This window comes from Scleropages formosus, chromosome 2 (assembly GCF_900964775.1).
Source record: "Scleropages formosus chromosome 2, fSclFor1.1, whole genome shotgun sequence".
Taxonomy (NCBI): Eukaryota; Metazoa; Chordata; class Actinopteri; order Osteoglossiformes; family Osteoglossidae; genus Scleropages; species Scleropages formosus.
Genome location: NC_041807.1, coordinates 41,936,872 through 41,963,921, shown reverse-complemented (window position 1 = coordinate 41,963,921; position 27,050 = coordinate 41,936,872). Strand labels below are relative to the sequence as shown.

The 27,050-nt window shown below is 45.8% G+C and overlaps 2 protein-coding genes and 1 long non-coding RNA gene across 10 annotated transcripts in view; 1 reads left to right on the top strand and 2 right to left on the bottom strand.

Moving 5' to 3' along the window:
• Positions 1-724: 724 nt before the first annotated feature.
• Positions 725-3,063, bottom strand: LOC108923241 (zinc finger protein 271-like; the record flags this gene model as incomplete). Its single annotated transcript, XM_018733882.2, has 1 exon — positions 725-3,063. A coding segment is annotated over one exon (1,464 nt), but the record flags the coding sequence as incomplete, so codon positions are not given.
• Positions 3,064-3,102: 39 nt separating this feature from the next.
• Positions 3,103-11,729, bottom strand: LOC108923272 (uncharacterized). The gene is made up of 3 exons (XR_001965213.2): positions 11,669-11,729; positions 4,457-4,536; positions 3,103-3,836 (listed from the first exon to the last, which is right to left on the bottom strand). It is a non-coding gene; the product is annotated as an uncharacterized LOC108923272 (long non-coding RNA).
• The window catches only part of LOC108923270 (oocyte zinc finger protein XlCOF6-like), a 64,318-nt gene continuing 48,475 nt past the window's right edge, over positions 11,208-27,050 (top strand). For 6 of the 8 annotated variants that reach the window (XR_003798273.1, XR_003798272.1, XR_003798271.1 and 3 more), the window contains exons 1-2: positions 11,759-12,006; positions 26,426-26,573. The gene's annotated coding sequence lies outside the window, so the exon portion shown is untranslated. The other 2 variants (XM_029259191.1, XM_029259195.1) reach the window with 2 other exon arrangements.

Genomic DNA, 27,050 nt, shown 5'->3' with positions numbered 1-27,050 from the left:
TCTGATAAGGATGCTGCCTGGGTCCCTTCCTTTTGGAGGTATACCAGGAACGGCCCACTGGGATGAGGCCCTGAGCTTGGCCCAAGACCTGCTGCAGGGATTATATCTCCCAGTTGGCCTGGGAACGGCTGGGGATGAGCTGGAGAAAGTTGTGGGGAAAGAGGTGGCTGGGCCTCTCTGCTCTCCTTGTTTCCACTGCGACCCTAGAAGGACAAGCGGGCAAGAAAATGGATGGATGGATGGATGTAGGGTTATCGCAAACCTATAGCAAACTGGTTCACAGAACATGATCACCAGCTTTGGTTGAGTTTGGCAATGTTCTGCAAAAGTAGTTGGTTTTAGGTAAAATGAACTAAAAAAAACTTTTCTTAACAATGCACAAATCAATGAGGCTCACTCAAACTTCTCCAAATACTAAAGGTAAGTTGTTTGTAAGTCTGACTTGAGGTTGGCAACTGCATTTAGTTTATTCGCACTGGGTTATACTAATGTAGAATTTTAGTAACAATCAGTTAGTAAGACAATCACATATGAGTAACAAAGTAATGAAGCATTAATGTTTAATTAAGCACTTATAAAACATCAGCACCCCAGCATGATATACTTTTCCAAGAATGAGTTTAACAGGTTGACAACCAGATTTTTTCTCTTTTTTTTCCGTTTTTCTTCTTCAGGCTGAAAATCTTTTTTTAATTTAATATTTCTGAATTCATCACTTCTGCCGTTTTAAATCTATATTTGATAAATAAACCATAAAAAACCATCATGCCATTATTGGTAATGCCTATTCAGTTGGCAATGCATAACCATTTATGAGTAACAAAGTAATGAAGCATTTATAAAACATCAACAACATCTCTGTATGATATATTATACCAACAACAAGTTTAACAGGCTGAGAATACTACATCACTCCCTGCTGAGAAAATCCCAGTGGGGACAGACAAGTCCTCAAAATAGTCCCAAGGGTGAACTCATGTCCAGCTCTATCTCTACGAACATCTCCAGTGGGAAGGGAGGGAGTTCTTAGTGTTGGTCAAGGGCATAGGAACAACATAACTAGTGAGGAAATTTTAAAAAATTCGAAGGACTGCTGTTACTCAAAAAAAGAAAATTGTTGGAGCTCACAGTTAATTGTTAGCTATCCTACTGCAGTATCACACAATTAGTCGACATGGTTACACTCACAAAAAATCAAGAGGTAGCGGAGACTGAATTAGATTGTTTTGTTTCTAAGGAATGTCACTTTCACATGAAAGCTTTGTGAGATTCACTGTCTTTAGCAGTGGTTATGTGCATTTTGGTCAGATGAGCAAAGATGACTCAGTTGACTTGATACTTTAAGTGTTTGCACAATTACACAGTACAGCACATGGTTTGCCATGCACGACACTTAAAACACTGTGTCGGGTTTACTCAAAGGCAACTGAATGTGGACATAACACACAGTTGTTCTTTCATTGTATGTATTCCTCTGAGTTCAGTGTTAAGTTGACAATTTTGTGTTGCTCTGCGACATATTAAGTGAAGCTAAAAATTTTAAAGTAGAAGCCATTGATTTTCATGAGTAATGCTTTTTGATTTAACAAATAACTTTTCTCAGTGTGGGTTCTCACAAGAATGAACAACCTGGTGCCTTTTTAAGATATCTGCACGGGCGAAACTCTTCGGACACTGATCACACGCAAATGGTTTTTCAAGAGAATGAAAAACCTGGTGCTGTTTTAGATTATCTGCACGAGAGAAACTCTTTGGACATTTATCACATCCAAACGGTTTTTCACAAGCATGAACAACCTGGTGCCTTTTTAAGTTACCTGCATTGGAGAAACTCTTTGGACATTTATCACATCCAAACGGTTTTTCATTGGAATGAACAACCTGGTGGTTTTTTAAGTCACTTCCCCTGGGGAAACTCTTTGGACATTTATCACATCCAAATGCATTTTCACAAGAATGAACTACCTGGTGCTTTTTTAAGTATTGTGCACGGGAGAAACTCCTTGGACATTTATCACATCTGAATGGTTTTTCACAAGAATGAACAACCTGGTGTGATTTTAAGGTACTTTCACAGGAGAAAGTCTTTGAACATTCGCTGCATACAAACAGTTTTTCACAAGAATGAACAACCTGGTGCTTTTTTAAGTATTCTGCACGGAAGAAACTCTTTGGACATTTATCACATCCAAACAGTTTTTCACGAGAATGAACAACCTGGTGCTTTTTTAAGGCACGCTGATTGAAAAAACTCTTTTCACACTGACAACATTTGTATGATTTCTCACCAGAATGAAAAAGCTGGTGGTTTCTTAAGTTGCCACTGTCAGAAAAACTCTTTCCACATTGCATACATTTGTACGGTTTTTCACCAGAATGAACACGCTGGTGCTTTTTTAAGGTACTTCTGTACCTAAACTTCTTTCCACAATGATGACATGTGTATGGTTTTTCACCAGAATGAACACGCTGGTGCTTTTTTAAGGGGCTTCTGTCACTAAACCGCTTTCCACAAAGATGACACATGTATGGTTTTTCACCAGAATGAACACGGTGGTGCTTTTTTAAGTCACCTGTACGAGAGAAACTCTTTGGACATTTATCACATCCAAACGGTTTTTCACAAGAATGAACAATCTGGTGTGCTTTTAGGGTACCTGCACGAGAGAAACTCTTTGGACATTTATCACATCCGAACGGTTTTTCACAAGAATGAACAACCTGGTGCGCTTTAAGGGCACCTGCACAAGAGAAACTCTTTGGACATTTATCACATTCAAATGGCTTTTCATGAGAATGAACAACCTGGTGCTTATTTAAGGTACTTTTATAGAAAAACTTCTTTCCACATTGACTACACGTATACGGTTTTTCACCAGAATGAACACGCTGGTGGGCTGTTAAGGTACGTCTGTGGCTAAACCTCTTTCCACAAAGATGACAGGGGTATGGTTTTTCACCAGAATGAACATGCTGGTGCTGTTTTAAGGTACTTACTCGGAAAAAACTCTTTCCATAGCGAATACATTGAAATTTTTCCTTAGAATTCTGGCCTTCAGCAGTAATACTATCATGAAATGGCTGTTTACTGGTGCTGTGATTTATGCCACTGGTGCCAGGTCTCATAGATTGTTCCAAAGCACCTTCAGCAGCTGAACTGCTATTTGGCTCAACCAAACTCTTCTGTGAAAGGTCATTTGGTAAAGAATTCTGCTCTGATTTCACTGCATCTGTCTCTTGTTTATGTTGTTCAGTTAACGGAGAGAAGCTTAACTGATACCCCTCTATGACCTCATGCTTCTCTTTTATGGGATAAAATGCAGCTCCGTGCATTTCTGTGTTTGAAACAGAGGGCTCCTGTAACAAAGATTTCTGCTCTGCCATAACTTCACCTGTCTGTGATCTACATTGCTTGGCGAACAGACATGTACCAGATTTTAACTGCTCTGAGGGAAAGCAGATCATCTCTGTGGTGCCGCACAGCTCACCATCATCACTCTCTTCCTTTATGTTGAGCAGCACAGACTCCTGTTTAATTTGGTCAACACCCAGGTGCAGCCCTGAGCCCAGCTGTTCAGTGCTGAAACCCTGTATTTCAGTACAATCAGCAGGGTGAGACATGTCCTGCTCAACAGGCTCAGTTTTTATGCGCATGTCCATGACTGCTGAAACCTCTGAGTCAGGGGTCGTTAGGTTCCCAGAACAGTCCAACTCTGGCAGGAGGCCATGAGGTGTTCTTGAAGATTGTTCACCTCCTGGTTCTGCCATGATGATCTTTTATGTCTCCTGTCTCCTGCTGCCTTGGTGCTTCTCCTCTACTCCTGGGTTAATACATGCTAGGGGATAGGTGAGGAAGGGCAATAACATCAGTATCTGCCATATGTTACATGTATCAGTATGTATTTGGCACAAAACATGCTCAACACAAATCATGAAATCATGAAAATGATCTGTGAATAATACTGGAACTGAATGATCTGGATGCTCATGACACAATTTTCAGATTAGCACCTTTTTTTGCAGGGAAGCTCTTCTTAAACAAAGGAGAAGATGTGGGTTTGATGAAACATTTAGATTTACACATCATTCAGCAGGCACTTTGCTCAAAAGTGACATGTATCTCAGAGAAAAATACAATGAGTGCCTTACATCAACAGAAGGAAATGTAGATGCACTGCTATATTTTCCTGCTATATTTAGACATTCACTCTAAATATTCCAGCAGAAATAATGCTAAAACGCAAAATTAACTTTACTAAATTTCTTCCAGTCAAATTACCTATCTATATAAAGTGGTAAATAGTTGTAGATAACTCCACAAAGACAAATGCTTACACCTGTAAGCACTACTTCCCCTGCTGGCTCCGTAAGTTGCTATTGAGAATTGGATGCTACCTGAAGCTCTTTCTAGTCTTGTTACAGTTACAAAAACAAGTTGTTTCCAAAAGCTCCTTACCTGTTAATACAGCGCCCGAGTATGAGAGACGGTCCCCATCACAACTCCCCAAGTCTGATCTCCTGTCACGGCTCTCAGAACTGCGAAGAAAGGAACATTTTTTGGAATGAATTCCCAGGACTCTCCCCGTGCTTGTGGAAGGATGCTGCATGCAATCTCCACCCACAGGGGCTGTGATTCGGGAAACAGTGTGTCAGGTAGGAGAACATGAATGAAGTATCTGTTAGTTGTCCCCAGTAAACTGTATTCCCGTTTCGGACAAGTGCCTTTTTATACCAAGGGACCACACCCACTGCAACTCACTCAACGCTAGCGCAAATTTTCAAAGTTCCACGGACACCCTAAAAGTGCCAAGGCAAGATTATGATAGTGAGTTTTGAATACCATCCAAGTATCCCTCAAAAATGTCTAGGGTTCTTTTCAAAGAAATGGAGGGAAGGAGGAAGCCTTTTAAAGGAACTGTAGTCCCACTGGAAATAATGTAAAAATGTTTTGTAACTGACTGAGTCATAATTTTGGCATTTCCATTCACTTTAAATTAGACATAAAGGCCTACATGCAAGTAATTTTAAACTGTACAAATATGATTAGCGAGGTGTACTTTATCTTTGTTTATTCTGTTTAAACTTTCTATATGTACCCCTGATGTTGCCTTTCTCACTTTTTAATATTGTTGTGGAATGCTACATGTACTCTTGTTTGTATTTTTCCTGTTTTTGTTGCTTAAATTAAAAACCTTTCGTTTGATGTATTAATTATCTAATACTTAATAGATAAAACAGAATTTTTAACCAGTATACAGACAGTGTATACACTACGAGTCTCTATTGTAATTATATGAATTAGTTATAGAAAGACACTTCAGTATTATATACACTTGGCAGGGAGGCACATAAAAATTTTTTTAAGAGCCACCAAAAAGCTAGGGCTGGCACCACTCTGATAAAGCATGAGAGCATTTGGTTTTCATGCAGGAGGTATAATGTTGGCCTGCACAATGACCCTTCGGCATATTTTACTATGAATGGCAGGACGTGTTTTCTCCTTTAATCAAAGTGAGCCCCCTTGCTGTCATCTGTGTGAGGGGGCCATGAAGAAGAGCTGTGGTTGGGGGCAACGTAAAAGTGAAGTGTAGAAAATATAAAAATTATATACTGTATGTACTTTACAGTTTGCATTGTGCACTTATAAACACACTCTGCACATATACTTTTCATCCGTGTTTGGACGTAACAGCAACACGCGCCTGTGTTGGATTCTCGTCCGGACGTTACAATATCTCTGAAGAATCTGCACATCGCTCTTTGATGGTCCTTCCTCCAATAGTTCATCTTTCCAGTGTACTCTGATGATATTTCTGTTAGTTTGTAAAGGTTTACATGGTTAATGTGTACTAGATGTGTAAATTTTACTTTTGTACTCTTTCCTGTTTACCCCCCTACTTTCTGATGGCTGCGGGTTCTGTTTACACTGCATTGTTTACTGATATTTGGTGTTTTACCTGTACTATACTGCGATTCCCTGAAGCGTGATGCCACAGTAATTGCATGATGTCAGAATGAGAAACTTGTCACCACTTGTGTTGTCACTGATGGAATGTGCAAAATAAATATAACATATCAATATTTGTTATTTGTCCATATACTTCTAAACACTTTAATTATTGCTTGAAGTGTTATGTACATACCAGTCTTCATGGAACTTTGAAACGGTTTCTGGAGTTCTTAATACAGAATGTTTGGAATTCAAACTAGATAAATATGCATCTACTGTTTATTTATTTTCATACGCTGAAATTTTAGTGGAATGTCCAACAGGTATGGGGGTGCGGTGGCGCAGTGGGTTGGACCGCAGTCCTGCTCTCCGGTGGGTCTGGGGTTCGAGTCCCGCTTGGGGTGCCTTGCGACGGACTGGCGTCCCGTCCTGGGTGTGTCCCCTCCCCCTCCAGCCTTACGCCCTGAGTTGCCGGGTTAGGCTCCGGTTCCCCGTGACCCCGTATGGGACAAGCGGTTCTGAAAATGTGTGTGTGTGTGTGTGTCCAACAGGTATTTAGTCGTAGTGTTGTGTTGTTGTAGGTATGATTGTAGTGTTGCGTTTGTGATAGTTGTAGGTGTGCGGCCCAAAAACACTCGTTTGGCTTCTTCCTGCCTGCTACCCTCACCTGAAACACACTGCTGTGGACACAAGTCCCGTTGCGGACTGTAAAGAAAAGGAGGAGGCGGCGGCACCTTCTTGGAGAGGGTGGGTGGGGTTCTGGACAGGGCCCCACCTACAGACTCCATAGTCCTGGCATAGACTTCAACGCTCACATGTTGGGAATGACTGGAAAATCTGGCGGGGGGGTGATTAGGAAGAACGGGTTGCCTGATCTGAACCCGAATGGTGAAATGTTATTGGACTTCTGTACTAGTCATGGTTTGTCCATAACAAACACCATGTTCAAACATAAGGATGTTCATAAGTGTACCTGGTACCAGAACTCCTTGGGCCAAAGGTCAATGATCGATTTTGTTGTCATTTCATTTGACTTGAGACCACATGTTCTGGACACTCAGGTGAAGAGAGGTGCTGAGCTGTCAACTGATCACCATCTGGTGGTGAGTTGGATTAGATGGTGGGGAAAACCCGGTAGACCCAGACATTTAATGAGGGTGTGCTGGGAACGACTGTTGGAGGACCTTGTCCGGAATGATTTTAACTCACACCTCCAGGAGAGCTTCTCCCATGTCTTGAAAGGGGTAGGTGACTAGGAGTCTCAATGGACCCTGTTCAAAACCTCCACTGTGGAAGCAGTCAAGCAAAAGCTTATTGGTGCCAGTCATGGCAGCAACCCCAGGAACCCGCTGGTGGACACCGGTGGTGAGGGAAGTCATCAAGCTGAAGAAGGAGGCCTTTAGGGCCTGGTTGGCTCTGGGGACTCCTGACTCAGCAGATAAGTATTGGCAGGCAAAAAGGGTGGCAGCGGGTGCGGTTGCAGAAGCAAAATCCAAAGCATTGGAGAAGTTTGGAGAGGCTATTGAAAATGACTATCAGTCACCCTCAAAGAGGTTCTGGAGAACCGTTTGGAGGTTCAGGAGGAGCTTCGCTCAAGTTGTGCTCAGAAAAAGTGGAGAAACTCTGACCTCTAATGAGGACATTGTTGGGAGGTGGAAGGAGCACTTTGAGGAACTCTTAAACCCGAGACATATGCCTCCCTTACAGGAGTCAGAGCCAGAGGCTTCTGGGTATCAGAGTCCATTTCTCTGGTGGAAGTCACTGAGGCAGCTGGAAAGTTCCAGAGGGGCAAAGCACCGGGGGGTGGATAAGATTCACCCGAAACTGCTCAAGGCCCTGGATGTTGAGGGGCTGTCATGGCTGAAACGCCTCTGCAATGTTGCATGGACCTCGAGGACAGTGCCTTTGGATTGGCAAACTGGGGTGGTGGTCCCTATCTTTAAGAAATGGGATCGGAGAGTGTGTGCCAACTATCGGGGTATCACACTTCTCAGCCTCCCTGGGAAAGCCAATGCAAGGGTGCTGGAAAAGAGACTCCGACCGACAGTTGAACCTCGGACTGAAGAGGAACAATGCAGATTCCGTCCTGGCCGTGAAACAGTGCACCAGCTTTTTACCCTCTCACAGATAATTGAAGGGGTATGGGAGTTCACTAATCCAGTCTACACGTGTTTTGTGGACTTGGAGAAGGCCTATGACTGTGTTCCCTGGGAAATTCTGTGGGAGGTGCTTTGGGAGTATGAGGTGCTGGGACCACTACTGCAGGCCGTTCGGTCTCTGTTCACACGGAGCGAGAGCTGTGTTCGCATAATTGACATTAGGTCAAGCCCGTTCAGTGTGGGTGTTGGACTCCGCCAAGGTTGTGCCTTGTCCCCACTCTTGTTTGTGGTTTTCATGAACAGGATATCAAGGCGCAGTCGAGGTCAGGAGGGCATTCGATGTCATTCTATTCTACGGTTTGCAGCTGAGTGTAAAGCAGTTGGTATGAGGATCAGCACCTCCAAGTCTGAGTCCATGATTCTCTCACAAAAAAGGAAGGCATGTCCCCTCCAGGTAAGGGGAGAGGATTTGCCCCAGGTGGAGGAGTTTAAGTATCTTAGGGTCCTGTTCACGAGTGAGGGGGGAAGGGAGCATGAGACAGCTGCAGACTGGGAGCAGCGGCAGCAGTAATGCGGTCGCTCGACTGGACTGTAGTGGTGAAGGAGGTGCTGAGCCATAAGGCAAAGCTCTCCATTTACGGGTCGGTCTATGTCCCTACCCTCACCTATGGCCGCTACTCCTCTACATTGAGAGGAGCCAGTTGAGGTGGTTCGGGCATCTGATAAGGATGCCCCCTGGGCACATCCCTTTGGAGGTATACCGGGCACGGCCAACTGGGACGAGGCCCCGAGGTCGGCCCAGGACCCGCTGGAGGGATTGTATCTCCCAGTTGGCCTGGGAACAGTTGGGGATACCCCAGGCTGAGCTGGAGGAAGTGGTGGGGGACAGGGGTGGTTGAGCCTCTTTGCTCTCCCTGTTGCCACTGCGACCCTAGTTGGACTAGCGGGCAAGACGATGGATGGATGGATTTCAGTACATATATTATTCTGTCATACTGGTAAATGTTTATACACTATTGAGAATTTTTTTTAATAATCGGTAATTAGCATTTGCCGTTATACAGAACTGTCACGTCTCCATCAACCAGCACATCGGCGACACCTGCTGTTCCCTGATGGGAACGCGGATAAAGAGGGATGCCGAGGAGAAGACCATGCGGAACCTTGTTCAGCGACCCCTCTTTCCAATCTGATTGTGTTACCTGTTATTCATTCCAATCTCGACCTTTGCCCGTTTACTCTTTGACCACGATTCTTGCCTTGTCTTTTGAACTCTGTTTGCCGATCGCCTGTCCCACAACCTCTCTCTTGAATTACATCTGTCTGCTATAATAAACATTGATTTGAAGAACTCTGCGCTTGAGTCTGTCATCGTGTGGAACGAAAACATGACAAGAATATGACAGTTTCAATGTATTTGTGTTTTGCAATTGCTCTTATACGGGAAAAAACAGTTATTGCATCACATTCGGAAATGCTTATATACACTATTAAGAAATAAATGTATTTTAAAACGGGGGGCGCAGTGGGTTGGACCGGGTCCTGCTCTCCAGTGAGTCTGGAGTCCCGCTTGGGGTGCCTTGTGACAGAAAATGTGTGTGTGTGTGTGTGTGTGTGTGTGTGTATTTTAAAACAGTAAATTTGGAATTGATGTTCTAATGTTGGGCGCGGTGGCGCAGCGGGATTGGCTGGGTCCTGCTCTCTGGCGGGTTTGAGGTTTGAGTTTTGAGTTCTACCTCGGGTGCCTTGTGACTGACTGGCGTCCCATCCTGGGTGTCTCCCCTCCCCCTTTGGCCTCATGTGCTGTGGTGCTGGGTTAGGCTTCAGTTCACCGCAACACCGCTTGGAACAAGCGGCTGTAGACATTGTGTGTGTATATGTGTGGTGCGAGAGGATGTGGGTTTGACCCCTGCTCAGTCTGTGTGGAGTTTGCATGTTCCCCCTGTGTCTGCGTGGGTTTCTCCTAGGTGGTCTGGTTTCTTCCCACATTCCAAAGACATGCTGTTCAGGTTGCCCATAGTGTGTGACAGAGAGAGTGTGTTCCACTGATGTATGGATGAGTGACCCATTGTAAGTAGTGTACCTAGCAGTGTAAGTCATCTTGGTGAATAAGGTGTGTGGGCTGATAACACTACATAGAGTTCACTGGAAGTCACTTTGGAGAAAAGCATCTGTTAAATAAATAAATGTAAATGTTATTTAGAAGGGGGCGCAGTGGGTTGGACCAGGTCCTGCTCTCCGGTAGGTCTGGGGTTCGAGTCCCGTTTGGGGTGCCTTGCGACGGACTGGCGTCCCGTCCTGGGTGTGTCCCCTCCCCCTCAGGCCTTACGCCCTGTGTTGCCGGGTAGGCTCCGGTTCCCCACGACCCTGTATAGGACAAGCGGTTCTGAAAATGTGTGTGTGTGTTATTTATAATAAAACCGTTTCAATATATTACTGCATTGTTAATTTGAAAAGAAGAGTTCATTTGCATTTGCTGTTATTTGGAATATAAGTTTCAATGCATACATTATTACATCGTAGTGGTAAATATTTCTATACATTATTAAGAAATACACACACACAATCTGAATCCACTTGCTCGAAGTGGGGCTGCTGCAAACCGGAGCCTAACCCGGCAACGCAGGACACAAGACGGCCTGAGGGGGAAGGGACACACCTGGGACGAGATGCCAGTCCGTCGCAAGACGCCCCAAGCAGCACTCAAACCCCAGACTCACCAGAGAGCAGGACCAGGCCAAACCTGCCACACCACGACAATGTGTGCGATTATTTATGGAATTGTAATCATAACTGCATTATAGTTTTAAAATAATTGCTAATTTGGAGAAGTTGAGTCTGAAAGAGATTTCTTTAGATATTTGAGACCCTTCGTGAATGTCAAGAGGGATTCAGCAGTTCTGAGTAATTATATTTACATTTATTAATTTATCAAGACACTTTTCTCCAGGCGACGTACTGTGTCGTACAACTCAGAGAAAAACAGAGTTCATTACATCACCAGAAAGAGAGATTTGGATGCAGACACGTGATTCTACAGTATAGTGAATTTGTCACATACAAACGTATTGTAATACCTTGCGGTATTATTTGTTATTTAATTGTAAATAGTTTGTTGTCAAGTTTGTGTTTTAGTTTATTCTTTACCTGAGGGCGGAGTTCAGCGAATGCGTGTTACGTAAGAGGTATGCGAGTGCGCATGTGTGAAAGCGAATGGAGGGACTGTGGGAAGCTGTGTGGAAGTTGCAAGTGCGCATGTGTGAGAGTGAATGGAGGGACTGTGAGGAGCTGTGTGGAAGTTGCAAGTGCGCACGTGGTCTATTAGACTGCGTCTTAAAAGTGTTCATATCACCGGTTGCGGAAGCGGCATCAGCCCGTCTTATTGATTAGTACCTTAATAAACCCCAAACATACTGGAATCATCCCTCATAGTGCGGGTTTGTATTCAATTGGTGTCGAAGCCCGGGTTTATTGTTTTTTTTTTTTTTGTCCCGAACCCATCGCGACTCCCTAACAGAGGGAAAACAAAACAGGCACTCGAGAATGCTCGGACAAAAAGAAGCCCATCACAAGGTAAAACTAGAATACAGTGAGCCAAGTGACTGTAAAACGTACATACCAGAACCGGCAAGACTTGCGTTTTCGCGCTACTATGAGGGGGCCAGGTCGCCAGGTCGCTACAGACGCGTCATATCCGGGGCGCGGAAAAACAGTGTAAACAAAGATGGCGACACCATCTGATACACACCACTTAGCATATATCCTATAGAGTTGGCGAAGTTTTCCGGCCGTGGAAGTTGAGAGGCATCAGCACTTAGCTTTATAATTGACTTATGAGGCATCAGCTTGTTTAGTGCTGCTAAGCCCAGAGAAAGATGTGACAGACTCCGGTTGAGACACTAGGGCACCTGGGAATTTACCTGGCCTAGTAATGTCACGCACGAGGACCAAAGACAGGTGAGTTGTGGACCCAATTGTGGGTTGGTTTTTATTCTCGTGAGTCAGGTTTGAAGGGCAAAGCAAGAAGCTCAGGAACAAGCGTGGTCCCTTCCAGGGGTGAACCGGGAACAGTAAACAGACAAGACACGACACGACACGCAAGGCACTGATGCTGAAACTGCAAGACCACTAGGGTGATTGCAAGAATCTGCGTCCGGGCATGGATGCGGAGCCTCTTTTATCCTCGGTCTTCGTGATTGGATGCAGGTATTGCTGCTTTGCTTGTTCCCGGGGGCATGACGCATAAGTTGAGAGTTCAAATACCGCGCATCAGGCAGCCCCTTGAGCCCTTCCAAAGCCTGCGAAGAAGTGCTTATATGTCCATGCCACCTAACATTGAAAGGGAGCCGGCCTGGGACCGGTTTATTCAAGCACTCACAGCTGATCAGCTCCGCCTGCATGTTCAACTTGCTCACCCCTAATCATTGGGGGAAGCGCTGGAACTGGCGGTAGAAAGATTTTTATAAAATATGTATCCATTCATCATTTCCGACTATTATGATATTTGTTCAGTAAAGAAAGACTTAAAACTGTCATGCCACTGATAGAGCCAAAAGAAAATCAATAAAACCCACTAATATAAGGATTGCATGACAGGACCTTTGAAACACTAAAAAACATATCCTAAGGGTAAAAACCATAAATAATTAAAAGGAACTTACCCCGCAATTCCACCGCTCAAGAGGGGCAGTCCCCTGGCCTGTTCCCAGGGTGTTACCATACACCTTATCTACCGTTCTTGGATGTTTTCCTTTTCACAACACATTTACATTTATTCACTTAGATGCTTTTCTCCAAAGCAACCTACAATGGATACTATGTAGTGTTACTAGCCCACACACCTTATTCACCAAGGTGACTTACACTGGGTCACTCATCCATACATCAGTGGAACACACACACTGTGTCACTCACACACTCTGGGGGAACCTGAACCACATGTCTTTGGACTGTAGGAGGAAACCCACACAGACACGGGGAGAACATGCAAACTCCGCCCAGACTGAGCAAGGATTAAACCCACATTCTTTTGCACCACACTATAAAAAGTGATATGTGGTTCTACGGAAAAAAAAATTAGGCAAAAATATTACAGCAATTATTTTAAGTAAATGTCAATAGCATAAATTAAGTGAAATCTACTTAAAATTACCAAAATTTGTCTAAAAAACAGCATCTAAAAAAAACTTGTTCATCCTACTAATTATTTTGACTTATCTAACAAATAAAGTTATATTACTTGGTTGCTTTTTGTACATATATAACATTTTAAGTCAAACTAAATAAATTAAGCTTTGGTTTACTTTTGTGTGACTTTTTAATTACCTGCAATTACAATTTAATTGCACAGTTGTATAGGAATTACATGTTAAATATTAAAAGATCGCTCTGTTTAATTCTGATTTGTACAGTTCCAAAGAAATTAGACTTTAGGTGAAATTGAAGCAGCAGTCCAGTTCTTACAAACAATACAGAATCTCAATAAAACTTACAAAATATGACAAAAAACTCACAGGCACATGTAGTTAAGTATTTTGTAATATTTGTACAATGTTGTATTGGACATGTTTTATATTCAAAAAAAATGTATGGCATTTTTAAATGTACAAAAAAAAAAATCATCCTTTTCATCCAAGTAATGAACCAAGCAACGAATGACAGCTTCTCTTGTCAATGGTAACATCACCAGGGTTCTCAAATGTAGCAAAATGTACTATTGATTACCAGTGCCAATCATTTCTAAGATCTTGTTGAACATATCCAACAAAATCAATTAAAGATTACATTATTTTAAAACACCTGATGAATGGCAACCATTTTGTCTTGCAAAGTTTGCCCAATTGCTCCTCCTTTGGCACAGAATATGCTCAACAGCTTTGAGGTATACTGGCCCAACATCTGCATAAATTTTGGCTCTAGATCCAAAGTGGTAATTCTCCTGAATTCTTCATTCATCTGAAAGGAAATAACAAAACAAGAAATCTAAATATAAGTGCTATATACAAATGTACTGCATTTATAGGGAACCTCACTATATTGGCTTTATATAAATTAAATGTATTGCTTGTTATAAACAACTTGCATGTCTTGCCTTAAAAACAGGAAATTACTGTTATTAAAAGTAACTTTTAATGCAATTTACCCAAGATATAAAATGACATCTTGTTTTTAGCTACGAATCACAGTTACATCACATATCGAGGCGCTATTTCAACAAACATATAGGGTTTAATGAGTCCCCTGATGGGTGATAAGTGACACTGTCAGACAGACGTGGCTGCAGTAAAGGCTACCGCACTTCACTGTTGGCTTTGTTTTTCACAAAGACACTTAATACTAATTTACTTTTACAATAGCTACGTGATATATCATTTAATGTATAACTTCATCATCATCTTCGTCCGCTTATCCGGGGCCGGGTCGCGGGGGCAGCAGTCCAAGCAGAGTCCTCCAGACTTCTCTCTCCCCGCACACCTCCTCCAGTTCCTCTGGGGAAAACCCCAAGGCATTCCCAGGCCAGCCGGGAGACATAGTCTCTCCAACGTGTCCTGGGTCTGCCCCGAGGCCTCCTCCCAGTGGGACAAGCCCGGAGCACCTCCCCAGGGAGGCGTCCAGGAGGCATCCGGAACAGATGCCCGAGCCACCTCAACTGGCTCCTCTCGATGCGGAGGAGCAGCGGCTCTACTTCGAGCTCCTCCCGGGTGACTGAGCTCCTCACCCTATCCCTAAGGGTGCGCCCAGCCACTCTGCGGAGGAAACTCATTTCTGCCGCTTGTATCCGCAATCTCATTCTTTTGGTCATGATCCAGAGTTCATGACCATAGGTGAGGGTAGGAATGTAGATCGACCAGTAAATTGAGAGCTTCGCCTTACGACTCAGCTCCCTCTTCACCACAACAGACCGGTACAATGACCGCATTACCGCGGACGCCACACTGATCCGTCTCAACCTGCCGCTCCAATTTTCCCTCACTTATGAGCAAGACCTCGAGATACTTAAATTCCTCCACTTGAGGGAACAACTCCCCCTTAACCCGGAGGACGCAGTCCACCTTTTTCTGACTGAGAACCATGGCCTCAGATTTGGAAGTGCCGATTCTCGTTAATGTATAACTTGTCTAAAGCAATAAATTAAATTTTCCCTATGTTGTTTTTAACAATACTTGAAATCACATATTAGAAAGCTGCTGTAAAAATAAAAGGTTGTCATTTAATGACTCACCTGCTGGGGGTAAGAGAACAGGCCATCTGTCTTTAAAATCCACAACTCTGGGGGACAAGTTGACAACTTCATGTCTTCTGAATGCAAAATTTGCCATTTTTTCTTTGATCACCATGGTATTGTCCCTCTTTTTTACTTCATTAAGCAATTCCACTCTTTCTTGCTCCAAACTCTCTTCACTCTGACCTGTTGGGTATGGTGGCAGGTAATTCACTTCTGCTTTCCTTGGCTTTTTGACATTCTTTGCAGGTTTCCTGTTCTCAGGATTCTTGTTTTTCAGTGTGTTACATGTGACTTCAGGACAACCAAACTTGCTGAGTCGCCTTCTGTAATCAGTCATTTTGTACTTAAGACTCATCTGCCAGCCGTAATATTCACTTAAGGAACCAGGTTCTTTTAGACTTGGATATTTCCAAATAAGTGCTTCTGCCACACTGATAATCTGCATGCCTGAAGGATATGCTGTATAAGCATGAATAGCCTGAGTCAGCCTTTCAGTTATATTTCTCTTTACATTCTGGGCACTCATAAGAGTGCCATCTCTCATGTAGGCCTCCATTGCCTTTTCAAGCACCATCTGTACTTCTGGAGAGAAACAAGGGATTGGAAATTCTTGAGGCCATGATAACCTTTCTGGGCTACTCTGTGGAGAAAGTATGAGTGTGAATGAACATTGATGCATGTGGTGAAAGAAGCAAACTAACTGTACTTAAGAATTAGGCATCTGCATCTATGTCTCTCTTTGTGCTAATGTAATGCACACATTGTATTTTCAGTGAAATGAACACAGCTTTGGAGAAAAGCATCTGCTAATTGAATAAGTTTAAATGTTTTTCAATAACAAATCGGAGAATATCCGGGCATCAGTCATACCCTGTACTTCGATCCAGACCATTGTAAGTGGTTCTGAGAATGATAGTTGCTGTACACACCATTTCAGTAGCTTCAATGTAATAACTGTAGAGGAAATTCTCATGCTAGTTTGCTCTATGAAAGGGACTACCTGTCCTTTAGACCCAGTTACGTTTATGCACTTAGATGCTTTTCTCCAAAGCAACTTACAATCAGGGATACTATGTAATGTTACTAGCCCACACACCTTATTCACCAAGGTGACTTACACTGCTAGATACACTACTTATAATGGGTCACTCATCTATTATTAATACATCGATACTTAATATCTGTATTCCGAATGCTTTTAAACTGGCCGTTATTAGACCCCTACTAAAGAAATCGGATGTGGATTGTAATAACCCAGGTAATTATAGAACCATCTCCAACTGATGACCCATCACATGTAATGTCTTTAGCCAGTTGTTTTACCAGTATAAAATTTTGAATGAGTAAAAATGTATTTCTGAATGCCACTAAAACAGAGGTACTTGTGGTGGGTGGTGATGCCAAAACTCTTGACACAGTCACCCCAATCTACCACAAATGGTATAAGCTTCAGGCGTACAAATGGTGTTAAGGATTTGGGTGTCTTGTTGAATGGAAAGCTGTCATTTGTGCCTCATGTAAATGCTTTGACTAAGTCATGCTTCCTTCAGTTGAGAAACATAGCTAATCAATTCCTGTGTATACAGGATGCTGAGAAATTGGTTAATGCTTTTGTTTCAAGCAGGCTGGACTATTGTAATGCTTTATTATTGGGTTGTCCATACCAGACTGTATCCAGGTTACATTTAGTACGAAATGCTACTGCAAGAACTGTCACTAGGACTAGGAAGTACGACCATATAATCAAGCTACTATACAGCAACAATGCCATTATTACTTACTTACTTATTAAATCGGCTTAGAAGTCTTATTTAATCTAGAATGACCAGGAGGGATGGGCAGCCACTGGCCCTTGGACGCCCAGAGGTTTTTTTCTCTCTTGATTTTTATTTGGGACTTTTTGTTCCTTTCCTCCATGGCCAATAGGCATACTTATAGTTCTATAAAAACACTGTCATCACATGCATCCAGCCCACACCTGCCTGTCATCATGGGGTTAAAAGGACCGGAAGTCTACGCCTGATTGCGGAACCTCTTACAAGCAACCACAACTCGAGTCTCTACAGCTATACCCGTCCGTTCTACATCTTGCGCCTCTGGCTTCTGACCTTGCTTTGTTTCATTGACTATGTTCCTTGTGTGTTCAAGGTTTTGAGGACAGACATCACCCAACCCATGCCTGTTCCCAACTACTGCTCTTGTCTCGTGCTTTTGGAATTGTTGCTCATTAAACAGATCCCGCGACTGGGTCCCACTCACCTTCGTTCCGGCTTCCATTGTTTTGGCATGACAGAAGGTTCTGCCTCGTCAAGTAGCCCAGCGGTTCTGGATCAGCTGCAGACAGCAGTTGGGGGGGCTCTCACAACCAGACACTGAAACAGACACCGAAAACCTACAGGAACTCATCCTGGCACTCCAAGCAAAAGGCATCGTGGAAGCAGTAAGCGAGGAGGCCGCCTTTGCCCTGCCCCCTGCAGCATCGGTTCCTGTGTCAGTTCCCGTTTCGTCAGTGCACACCCCGGACCCACAGCTAGCCATGCCCGAGAAGTATGATGGGAGATGAGACACCTGCAAAGGTTTCCTGCTCCAGTGTGAGCTGGTATTTGCTAACCAGCCACATTCGTATCAACCAATGACAGTAGCAATATTACCTACTTGTTTTCCCTGCTGACTGGTCCGGTGCTGAAATGGGCCGCAGCTGTCTGGGGGAACCAGGCTCCCACCACCTATGAGCTGTTCAAACAATGCTTCTAAGCCATCTTCAACCTTCAGCTCACGTGACAGGATGTATGTGACCAGCTGATGCGAAGCAAACAGGGCAACCGTTCAGTTTCGGTGTACAGCCTAGAGTTTTGTACCTTCGCAGAGTAGAGCGGGTGGAACAAGGCGGCCCTCATGACCAGCTTCCGGAATGGCCTCAATCCTCGACTTCAGGCCGAGCTCACCTACCAAGGGGAAGGCTGGACCTTCGACTGGTTTGTGGAGGCCGCTGTGACAAATCGATAATCTGGGCTGGCAAGGGGCTTCTCCATCCAAAGAGGTAGCTGCTTCATTTCTCGGAACCCCCCCCCGACGTGCAGGAGCCCATGCAGCTGGGACAGGGGCGGTTGTCTTCGGCTGAGAGGCAGCTCTGGCTCAAGAGCATACTATGCCTGTACTGCGGGGACCCCTGACACCTCTGTGCCTCCTGCCGGTTCGACTCCCACCGCTGAAGGATTCCCACAAGGAACCACCGGTCAGAGTCTGCTCTCACCTTATCTCCCAGCTCACAGTACTCGTGGTCCTCTCCTGGGGAGGGGACCAAAACTCCATGCTTGCATGATCGTGGATTCAGGGGCCACGGGCTGTTTAATGGACGCAGCATTTGCATGCTCCCATGGCTTACCCGTGAGGGGCTGTAACGTCACACTACGGGTCAGCGCACTAGATGGGCAGCCTTTGGACTCCGGGGTAGTGGAGGCACGAACCAAACTCATTGGCCTCCGGGTTGAGGTTTGCCATCAAGAAACGATTGTTTTCTTTTTGATATGATCTCTGGACACCCCTATCATCCTGGGGTTTACCTGGCTGACCTGTCACACCACGGTGTTCGCATGGAGCAAGAGCGAGTTGGTGGAGTGGGGGCCACGATACGCAGACACTTGTCTAGATCTCCCATGTCAAGCCACCTCTATGGAGACCACCGAGATGGCCGCAGCGGGGTTCTTCATTATTGGGAAAAATGGCAGGGCCTACGCCTTTGTATCAATTATTGGGGTCTAAACACCATTACAGTCAAGCATCCCGATTCTTTGCCTCTAATTGCCGCACTGGAACGGGTCCACGGGGTTTGGGTGTTCACAAAGCTGGACCTGGGGAGTGTGTACAACCTCATCCAGATCAGGGAGGATTATGAATGGAATACAGCATTCAGCACTGCCCTAGGGCACTATAAATACACAGTCATGCCATTCGGTCTGTCGAACGCTCCGTCGGTTTTTCAGACCTTTGTGAATCGTGTACTGGGAGACCTGGTCAACCGCTGTGTTCCGGTATACCTGGGCGACATACCGATACTCAATTTTGCCAGAACAACATGTTCAGCAGGTACAACTAGTTCCAAGACAACTGTTGGTGAATCAGGTCTACATAAAAGGAGAGAAGTGTTTGTTTGACCAGACCAGGTCCCCTTTCTTGGATTCTTGTTGAGTGCTGAAGGGGTGGCAATGGACCTGGGACTGCACAGTGGCACAGCGAGTAGTACTGCTATCTTACAACACCTGGGTAGTGTAAGAGGACGTGGGTTCGATCCCTGCTCAGTCTGTGTGGAGTTTGCGTGTTCCCCATGTCTCTGTGGGTTTCCTCCGGGTGCTCCGGTTCCCTCCCACAGTCCAAAGGCATGCTGTTCAGGTTCCCCCAGAGTGTGCGAGTGACAGAGAGAGGGTGTGTTCCACTGATCTATGAATAAGTGACCCATTGGAAGTAATGTCTCTAGCAGTGCAAGTCACCTGGTAAATAAGGTGTGTGGGTAGATAACACTATGTAGAGTTTATTGGAAGTCGCTTTGGAGAAAAGTGTTTGCTAAATAAGTAAACGCAAGAAAATCCAGGCAGTGGGGGACTGGCTCAGACCAGCAACTGTGAAACCCCGGCTGCGGTTCTTAGGTTTCGCAAACTTCTACAAGTGCTTTATTTGGGATTCAGTGCTGTTGCCTCTCCCCTCACGGCGCTGACCTCAGGAAAGGGGGCTCGGCTGGCCTGGAGCCACGTGCTTTCCAGGATCTCAAGGAGCAGTTTACAACTGCACCCGACATCGCGACCCTGCTTGCTGTTCGTGGTGGATGCCTCTGTGGTAAGAGTTGGGGCAGTGTTGTCCCAGTGGCCAGGGACTCCCCCAAAGCTACACCCTTGTGCAGACATGTCCCCAGCTGAATGCAATTATGACATAAGCAACAGGGAGTTGCTCACAATCAAAGGAGAAATGGCGCCACTGGCTAGAGGGGGTGGCACATCCGTTCATGGACTATCGAAACTTGGAGTAGCTACAGTCAGCATGCCGACTAAACCCTCACCAGGCCAGATGGGCGTTTTTTTTTTTTTTTTTAAAACCCCTTTTAGGTTTATCGTATCCTACAGGCCGGGAACAAGAACACCAAAGCCGATGCCCTATCACACATCCCGAAGAAGGACCAGCAGATGGCCCCACTAGAGCCCATCTTCCCAGAAAGGTTTGTGGTTGCCCCTGTGCGATGGCAATTCCTCCAGGATCTCCAGGCTGTGCAAGAAGCCGAACCTGGACTAGCAGATAAACTGATAAGGAGTATGCGGCAGTTTGCATGCGGTTGACACTGCTGCAGTGGGCCTGTGATTCCCCGGCCATTAGACACCCTAGCGCCTGCTGGACACTAGCCCTCCTACAAGGCCATTTCTGGTGGCCTTCGCTCTTGTCGGACATACAGGAGTCCGTGGAGGACTGAGCTGTATGTGCCTAGGCAAGAACCTCCAACCTGAAGCCCGCAGGCCTGCTGAAGCCCCTCCCTGTTCCAACCCGGCCCTGGTCACACGTGGTGGTTGAGTTCCTGTTGGATCTGCCTCCCTCCAAAGGTAACACTGTGGTCTGACCACTTTTCCAAAGCATGCCCTCTGATTCCCTTTACCCAGGCTCCCTATAGCGTTTGAGTTGGCAGAGGCGCTGTTCCACCATGTCTTCAGGTTCTGTGGTCTCCACAAAGACATCATGTCCCACCGAGGACCCCAGTTCTCCTCCCAGCTCTGGAGGGTATTCTGGCACAAGTTACAGGTGTCTGCGAGTCTCATGTTGGGGGAGTGCCCCTGATGCAAATGCAGATGGAGAGGCTACATCAGGACATTGACTGATTCCTCAGGAGCTATTATTGCCACTGACAACCTCAATGGTCCCAGTTTCTACCCTGGACCAAGTATGCACATAACGCCTTGTCCCACACCTCAATGGGGATCTCCCCCTTCCCGTGTGTTCTAGGGTTATCAACCCCCATTTTTCCCCTGACATCCCAGACCCAGCAAAGTACCCATGATCAACACCTGGCATCGGAGCAGCGAACAGGCCTGGCATGCCATAAGAGAGCACCTACAAGCGAGCATGTGGCGGATGAAACAGCAGGCCGATCGGCACCGCCGCATCTTCTCCTTCCTTCCTGGACAGAGAGTCTGGTTGTCTATTCACGACATCAAACTGCAGCTCCCCTCCAAAACCTCAGTCCTCGATACATCAGCCCCTTCAAGGTGCTCCATCGGCTCAACCTGATGACGTATTGGCTACAACTACCGCCGACAATGCATATATGGTCCACGTTCCATGTCTCTCTCCTCAAAGCGTATTTGCACATCCTTCTTTCAGGCTCCTCGGGCGGTCGCAACTCCTCTGCCTCTACAGGTAGGAGATGCTCCCACCTATTCGGTGGTCCCAGCTCTTCTGGACTCCCGGCAATAGCGGGGGGCTTACAGTACCTGGTATATTGGAAGGGATACGGTCTGGAGAAACAGTCTTGGGTACCCGCTCGGGACGTTCTTGACCCAGGGTTAATCCCCGATTTTCACAGGGACCATCCAGACTGGCCAAGCCCCGGACCGGATGGTCCCTGTGAAACCCCAGACTTGCCCCACAACAGACACTAGCTGAACCCAACACACCACCACACCCCTCGTCTAGGGTTTATTTAAGTGCCTCGTCCACAACCAAACGCCATAAACACTTTTAAAGAACAACTCTAATAGACCACCCTCGCACTTCCAACTCACCTACAGCTCCTCTCCCAGTCTCTGCACTTGCTCTCACACGTGTGCACTCCTGCACCTGTTGTCACATGGATTCTCTCAACCACACCCTAAGATACTGAACACAATAAAACACAACCGTAACTTATTTACAAATGATACCACAAGGTATGACACTGCCCTCCCCTTATGGAAACCCTCGACCCCAATGGTTCATAATAAAGTAATTTAGATAGGCAGGCCTCTGCCTTTGTCTCTTTGGCCTTACTCGGTCCTCCCCAGAGCAGTGATCAAGATTCCCCATTAAATGAGTGTCCTGAGAAAAGTTAGATGTGGCTTCAGGGGAACTAGGAGGTGCCGAATCAGAAGGTGGCAGGGTATCCATTTCTTGAGAGAGCTCCAGAGATTAAAAGGGCCCCATCCTTACAAACACAGTGATAGCATTTCCCTTATATCGAGCCAATCTGTCCCTGTGTAGGACAACTTTCCTACTCTTCGGAGGAACCCGTACTCTATAGACTACCTACCCCCACTCACTCTAGAACTCTGGATGGGCCTACCCAGTGGTGGTCAAGTTTGGGGCACCTGCCCTTCTTCTGTTCAGGAGTATACACCCAAACTATTTGCCCGGTTTCAAAATGTCTCTTTGCTTCCGACGTTGACATTGCACTTTTGTTGCATGCCTGCTCTCTCCAGCTGGTCTCTAGCAGAAGTGTGAGCACTCTCCAAGTGGTCCTGCAGCTTTCAAGCATACTCTGGGCCTGGTTGTTCAACAGGAGAGTCTGGCGGTTTACCAAAACAAAGCTCCATGTTCGTCTTGATTGCTGTTGCCAGTATCAGCAAAGCAGAGGTGCCGTTTGTGCCAGTCACGCTGATGGTTGGTAGTGAGGATAGCAAGCTGCTGTTGCATGGTACAGTTGAACCTCTCCACAAGGTCATTGCTTTGGAGGTAGAGTGATGTAGTGTGGGTTTTCTGTATGCCCAGCCAGTCACACATGGCAGCAAAAACTTTGGATTCAAAGTCCCTGCCCTGATGGCTGTGGATGGTTTCAAGTGTCCCGAATCGACTGAACGTGATTTGCAGCAATGCATCTACCACTCTGTCCACCTTTTGGTCTGGCAGAGCATACGCTTCAGGCTACTTTGTAAAGTAGTCCATTGCACATTCGTTCCCCTTTTTAGTACCAGGGAAGGGGCCCATGTCATCAACAGTCACCCTCTCCATTGGTGCTCCCACTATCTGCTGCTGTAGTGGAACATGGGACTGGTCTGGTGGGGCTTTGTTGGCTGTGCACACATCACACCTCCTACAAAAATCATGGTGGTACTGTCCCCCAGAAGAGCCCTGCCTCAGTCTGCAAAGGGTTTTGGAGACCCCGAAGTGTCCCGAGCCTGTTCCTCCATGGCAAGCACCCAGCACAGCATCTCTAAGCACTTTAGGCACCACAACTTGCCACATCTCCTCCCCAGTGGCAGGCTCCTTCCAGGCTCACTGCACACCCCCCTCTTTTAGGTGCAGTATGTTAAACTTCCTCCATAAACCTTTGATAGCCACAGAAAGGGGTTTGGTGATGTTAGCATGGCCTGCACACTTGAAATGAGGCAAGTACTGATGGGAAGATATTCGGGTCGTTAATGTCTGCATATAGTTGTTCTACTGCTGGAATAGTCATTGTGCCGACAGACAGTGGGGAAACTTGTCCCTCTCCCTTCCGTGGGTGCCATGTCACCTGTCACAGTCTGTAACTGCACAGGTCTGTTCCAAGACAGTTCTAGCTGGAGCAACATCGATTCTCACCAACATGACTGCTGAGCCAGTGTCTACCAGAGCTGTACAGGACATGTTCCCCACTAAGATGGAACTTAACAAAAATTTTCAACCTTAGTCCATCTGACAGTCACTACTGGATCCACTGCCAGCTGAACACGATTCCCGGTTCATGGACGAAGGGGCCCGCATTGTCTGGGCTGCGCCCCCGCCATTTCCCTGTTGCTTGTTGGCTAAGGGGCAGTGGCTAAGTAGGTGACCAGGCTGACAACATTCCCCGCAGTCACCCCAACCGGGTTGGGGAGGCTGTGATGCTACTGCACACAGAATATCCTCCACCCACGATGGTCTGTACGCCGACACATCTGATGCAGCCGCTGTTGTCGCAGTCTCTCTACATCACTTCAGTTTTTTGACTCAGATCTGATATAGCACCATGGTCAGCCACCAGGGACCATAAAAGAGCACTTCCACAGCCCTTTTCATTACTTTTTTTTGCACTTACAACCTGGCTCAGGATTGTACGGGGAAAGAAGGCATCCCAGACAGGGAGGTTGACGACGATAACAGCACTGGCAAAGAAAATGGCAGCAAGGACGGTGAGGACGAAGATGGCTGTTGGGGGTCAAGTGAGGCTGTCTCCTCCAGGGAAGTAGCATCATACTGATCTCCCTGAGGGGAGACCCACCTCGAAGAGCAGGCAGAGGAAGGACTACCAGGGACATCGGAGCCTCTTGTTGATGAAGCCGACGTTGGCTAGAGGACGATCGGCAATGGAGGTGGTAGCAGCAGTGAAGATGAAGACTGCGGCAAAGATAACTGCGGGGGTGGAGGCGACAACAGACTAACCTGAAGAAGAGGTGGCCAGGACCGAGAAGAGGAGTTCCGCTGCTCCGGGAGGCTCTTCAGACTTTGAGGAGCACTCTCCTATGGATGCCATTTTTGCCCAGTCTCTTTCTTATTGTTGAATCATGAACACTGACCTTAACTGAGGCAAGTGAGGCCTGCAGTTCTTTAGATGTTGTTCTGGGTTCTTTTATGAGCTCCTAGATAAGTCATCGTTGCGCTCTTGGAGTAATTTTGGTAGGCCGGCCACTCCTGGGAAGGTTCACCACTGTTCCAAGTTTCCTCCATTTGTGGATAATGGCTCTCACCATGGTTTGCTGGAGTCCCAAAGCCTTAGAAATGGCTTTGTAACCCTTTCCAGACTGATACATGTCAGTTACTTTGTTTCTCAGCTGTTTTTGAATTTCTTTAGATCGTGGCATGATGTGTTGCTTTTTGAGATCTTTTAGCATGCTTCACTTTGTCAGACAGGTTCTCTAAGTGATTTCTTGATTCAGGTCTGGCAGTAATCAGGCCTGGGTGTGGCAAGTGAAATTCAACAGCTTTCCAAAAAATGTGGTTAATCACAGTTCATTCATGATTTAAGAAGGGGGGGTAATTATTTTTTCCCCCCCACATGGGGCGAGGTAGGTTTGGACAGCTTTTTTTCCACCTTAATAAATGAAATCATCATTTAAAAACTGCATCTTGTATTTACTCGGGTTATCTTTGTGTAATATTAAAGTTTGTTTGATCTCAATCATTTAACTGTGACAAATATGCAAAAAATAATAAAAAAAAAAAAAAAGCAGGGAGGGTGCAAATACAAATACATACAGTGCTGTGAAAAAGTATCATTCACCTCTCTTGCCAAAATGTTAATAGGAGATATGTGTTGTGAAAAGGTAAACGCCCAAGAACAGTAGCTAAGGTGTATAGTAACACCCTGGGGACAGGCCAGGGGACCGACCCTCTTGAGCAGTGGAGTTGCTAGCTAAGTTCCTTTTAGTTATTTATGGTTATTAGCCTTGGGCTTTGTTGTTTAGTGTTTTAAAGGTCCTGTCATGCAGTCATTCCATTAGTTGGGTGCCACGGTGAGTAGCGTTGCTATCTCACAGTGCGTGGGTGGTGTGAGAGAACGTGGGTTCGCTCCCCGCTCAGTCTGGGTGGAGACTCTTAGTCAACCCCCACCTCCATTTTGGTAGAGAGTCGGGCAACCATGAACACTATGCCGTGGACTAATGGGGGCTCTGCATACCCGTAGGGCTAATCATCCTTCGGGGGTAACCTTCAGATTCCTAGAGCTATAACAGGTAAACAAGTTTTGTCCACTGACAAGACTGAAGGTACCATGGAAAAAGCACCAGACTCACCTTTATATGAATGCCAGCATTGTGCCAGGTCCTTCAAGTCCAAAGCCGGACGGACACTCCATATCCGCCAGCAACAGCCTGAGATTTATCACTCAAGATCTGAGGAGAGGACAACAGATCAAGCAGAGGCAGATGGGAAGGGAAGATGACGAGCTGTATGAAATTGCCAACATTGAACTTGACATTAAGAAACAACACGAAGGACAAGTTAGAAACGTCAATATTTTGATACAAACAGTGGCGACAGCGGACTATCAAAAAGGTACGACAGAAATAGTACAAAAGAATACTAGAAGCTCTAGAAGAAAGATTGAGGCCTGGGGATGTGCACCAGATTAAAGAAGCCTTATCCCAAGACAAGCTAGTGTGAGTGACTCTCCCAGGAGGCTCACCTGTGCGCACGTATTGCATTAAAGGCTTCTGTAACACAAGATGTTCTTTCCTATCACAGTTTGAGGTTCCACCAAGATGGCAAACTTCTGCTGAGGGCGAGCCGTGAGGAACCCGATAGAGGGCGCGATCGTCCTAGGAGACTTGCTGGTGACCGAGCCCGCGGTCCACAGATCGACTCGGACAGAATACGCCATTGTCATCAGAAGGTAGGAACATGTTTTCAAATCCATGCTGGTTAGAGTCCAACATAAAGTCCGGTTGGAGTCCAGAGACAAAACACATGAGCCATTACTCTCGGTTACAGAACCCTTATGCAGAAGGTTGGTTAGAGTCCAACCTATAAAGTCAACTAAGTGTTGGTGGGTCCAACACAGAGGCAAGTTTACGTCCCGGTGACAAGTACATTGGTGGGCCCAGTGTAGAAGAGAGTGTTGGTGGGTGCAACACATGAAGTAAGAGATAGATTCACGACTATCTGCTCAACAAAGCTAAAGGAATTAGGAACAAAGGGCAAAGGGATACGTATTGGTGGTCCAGCACAGCCAGGTGTGTGTGTGTGGGAATATATAATAAACATAGTATTTTGCATTACGAAACAGAAGCAAATAATAGGGGGATCACTCTGAAGTTTGCTGTGTGCGAATGCATAACCAGTAACGCTGGAGTGTCAGAGTAAAAGGGCA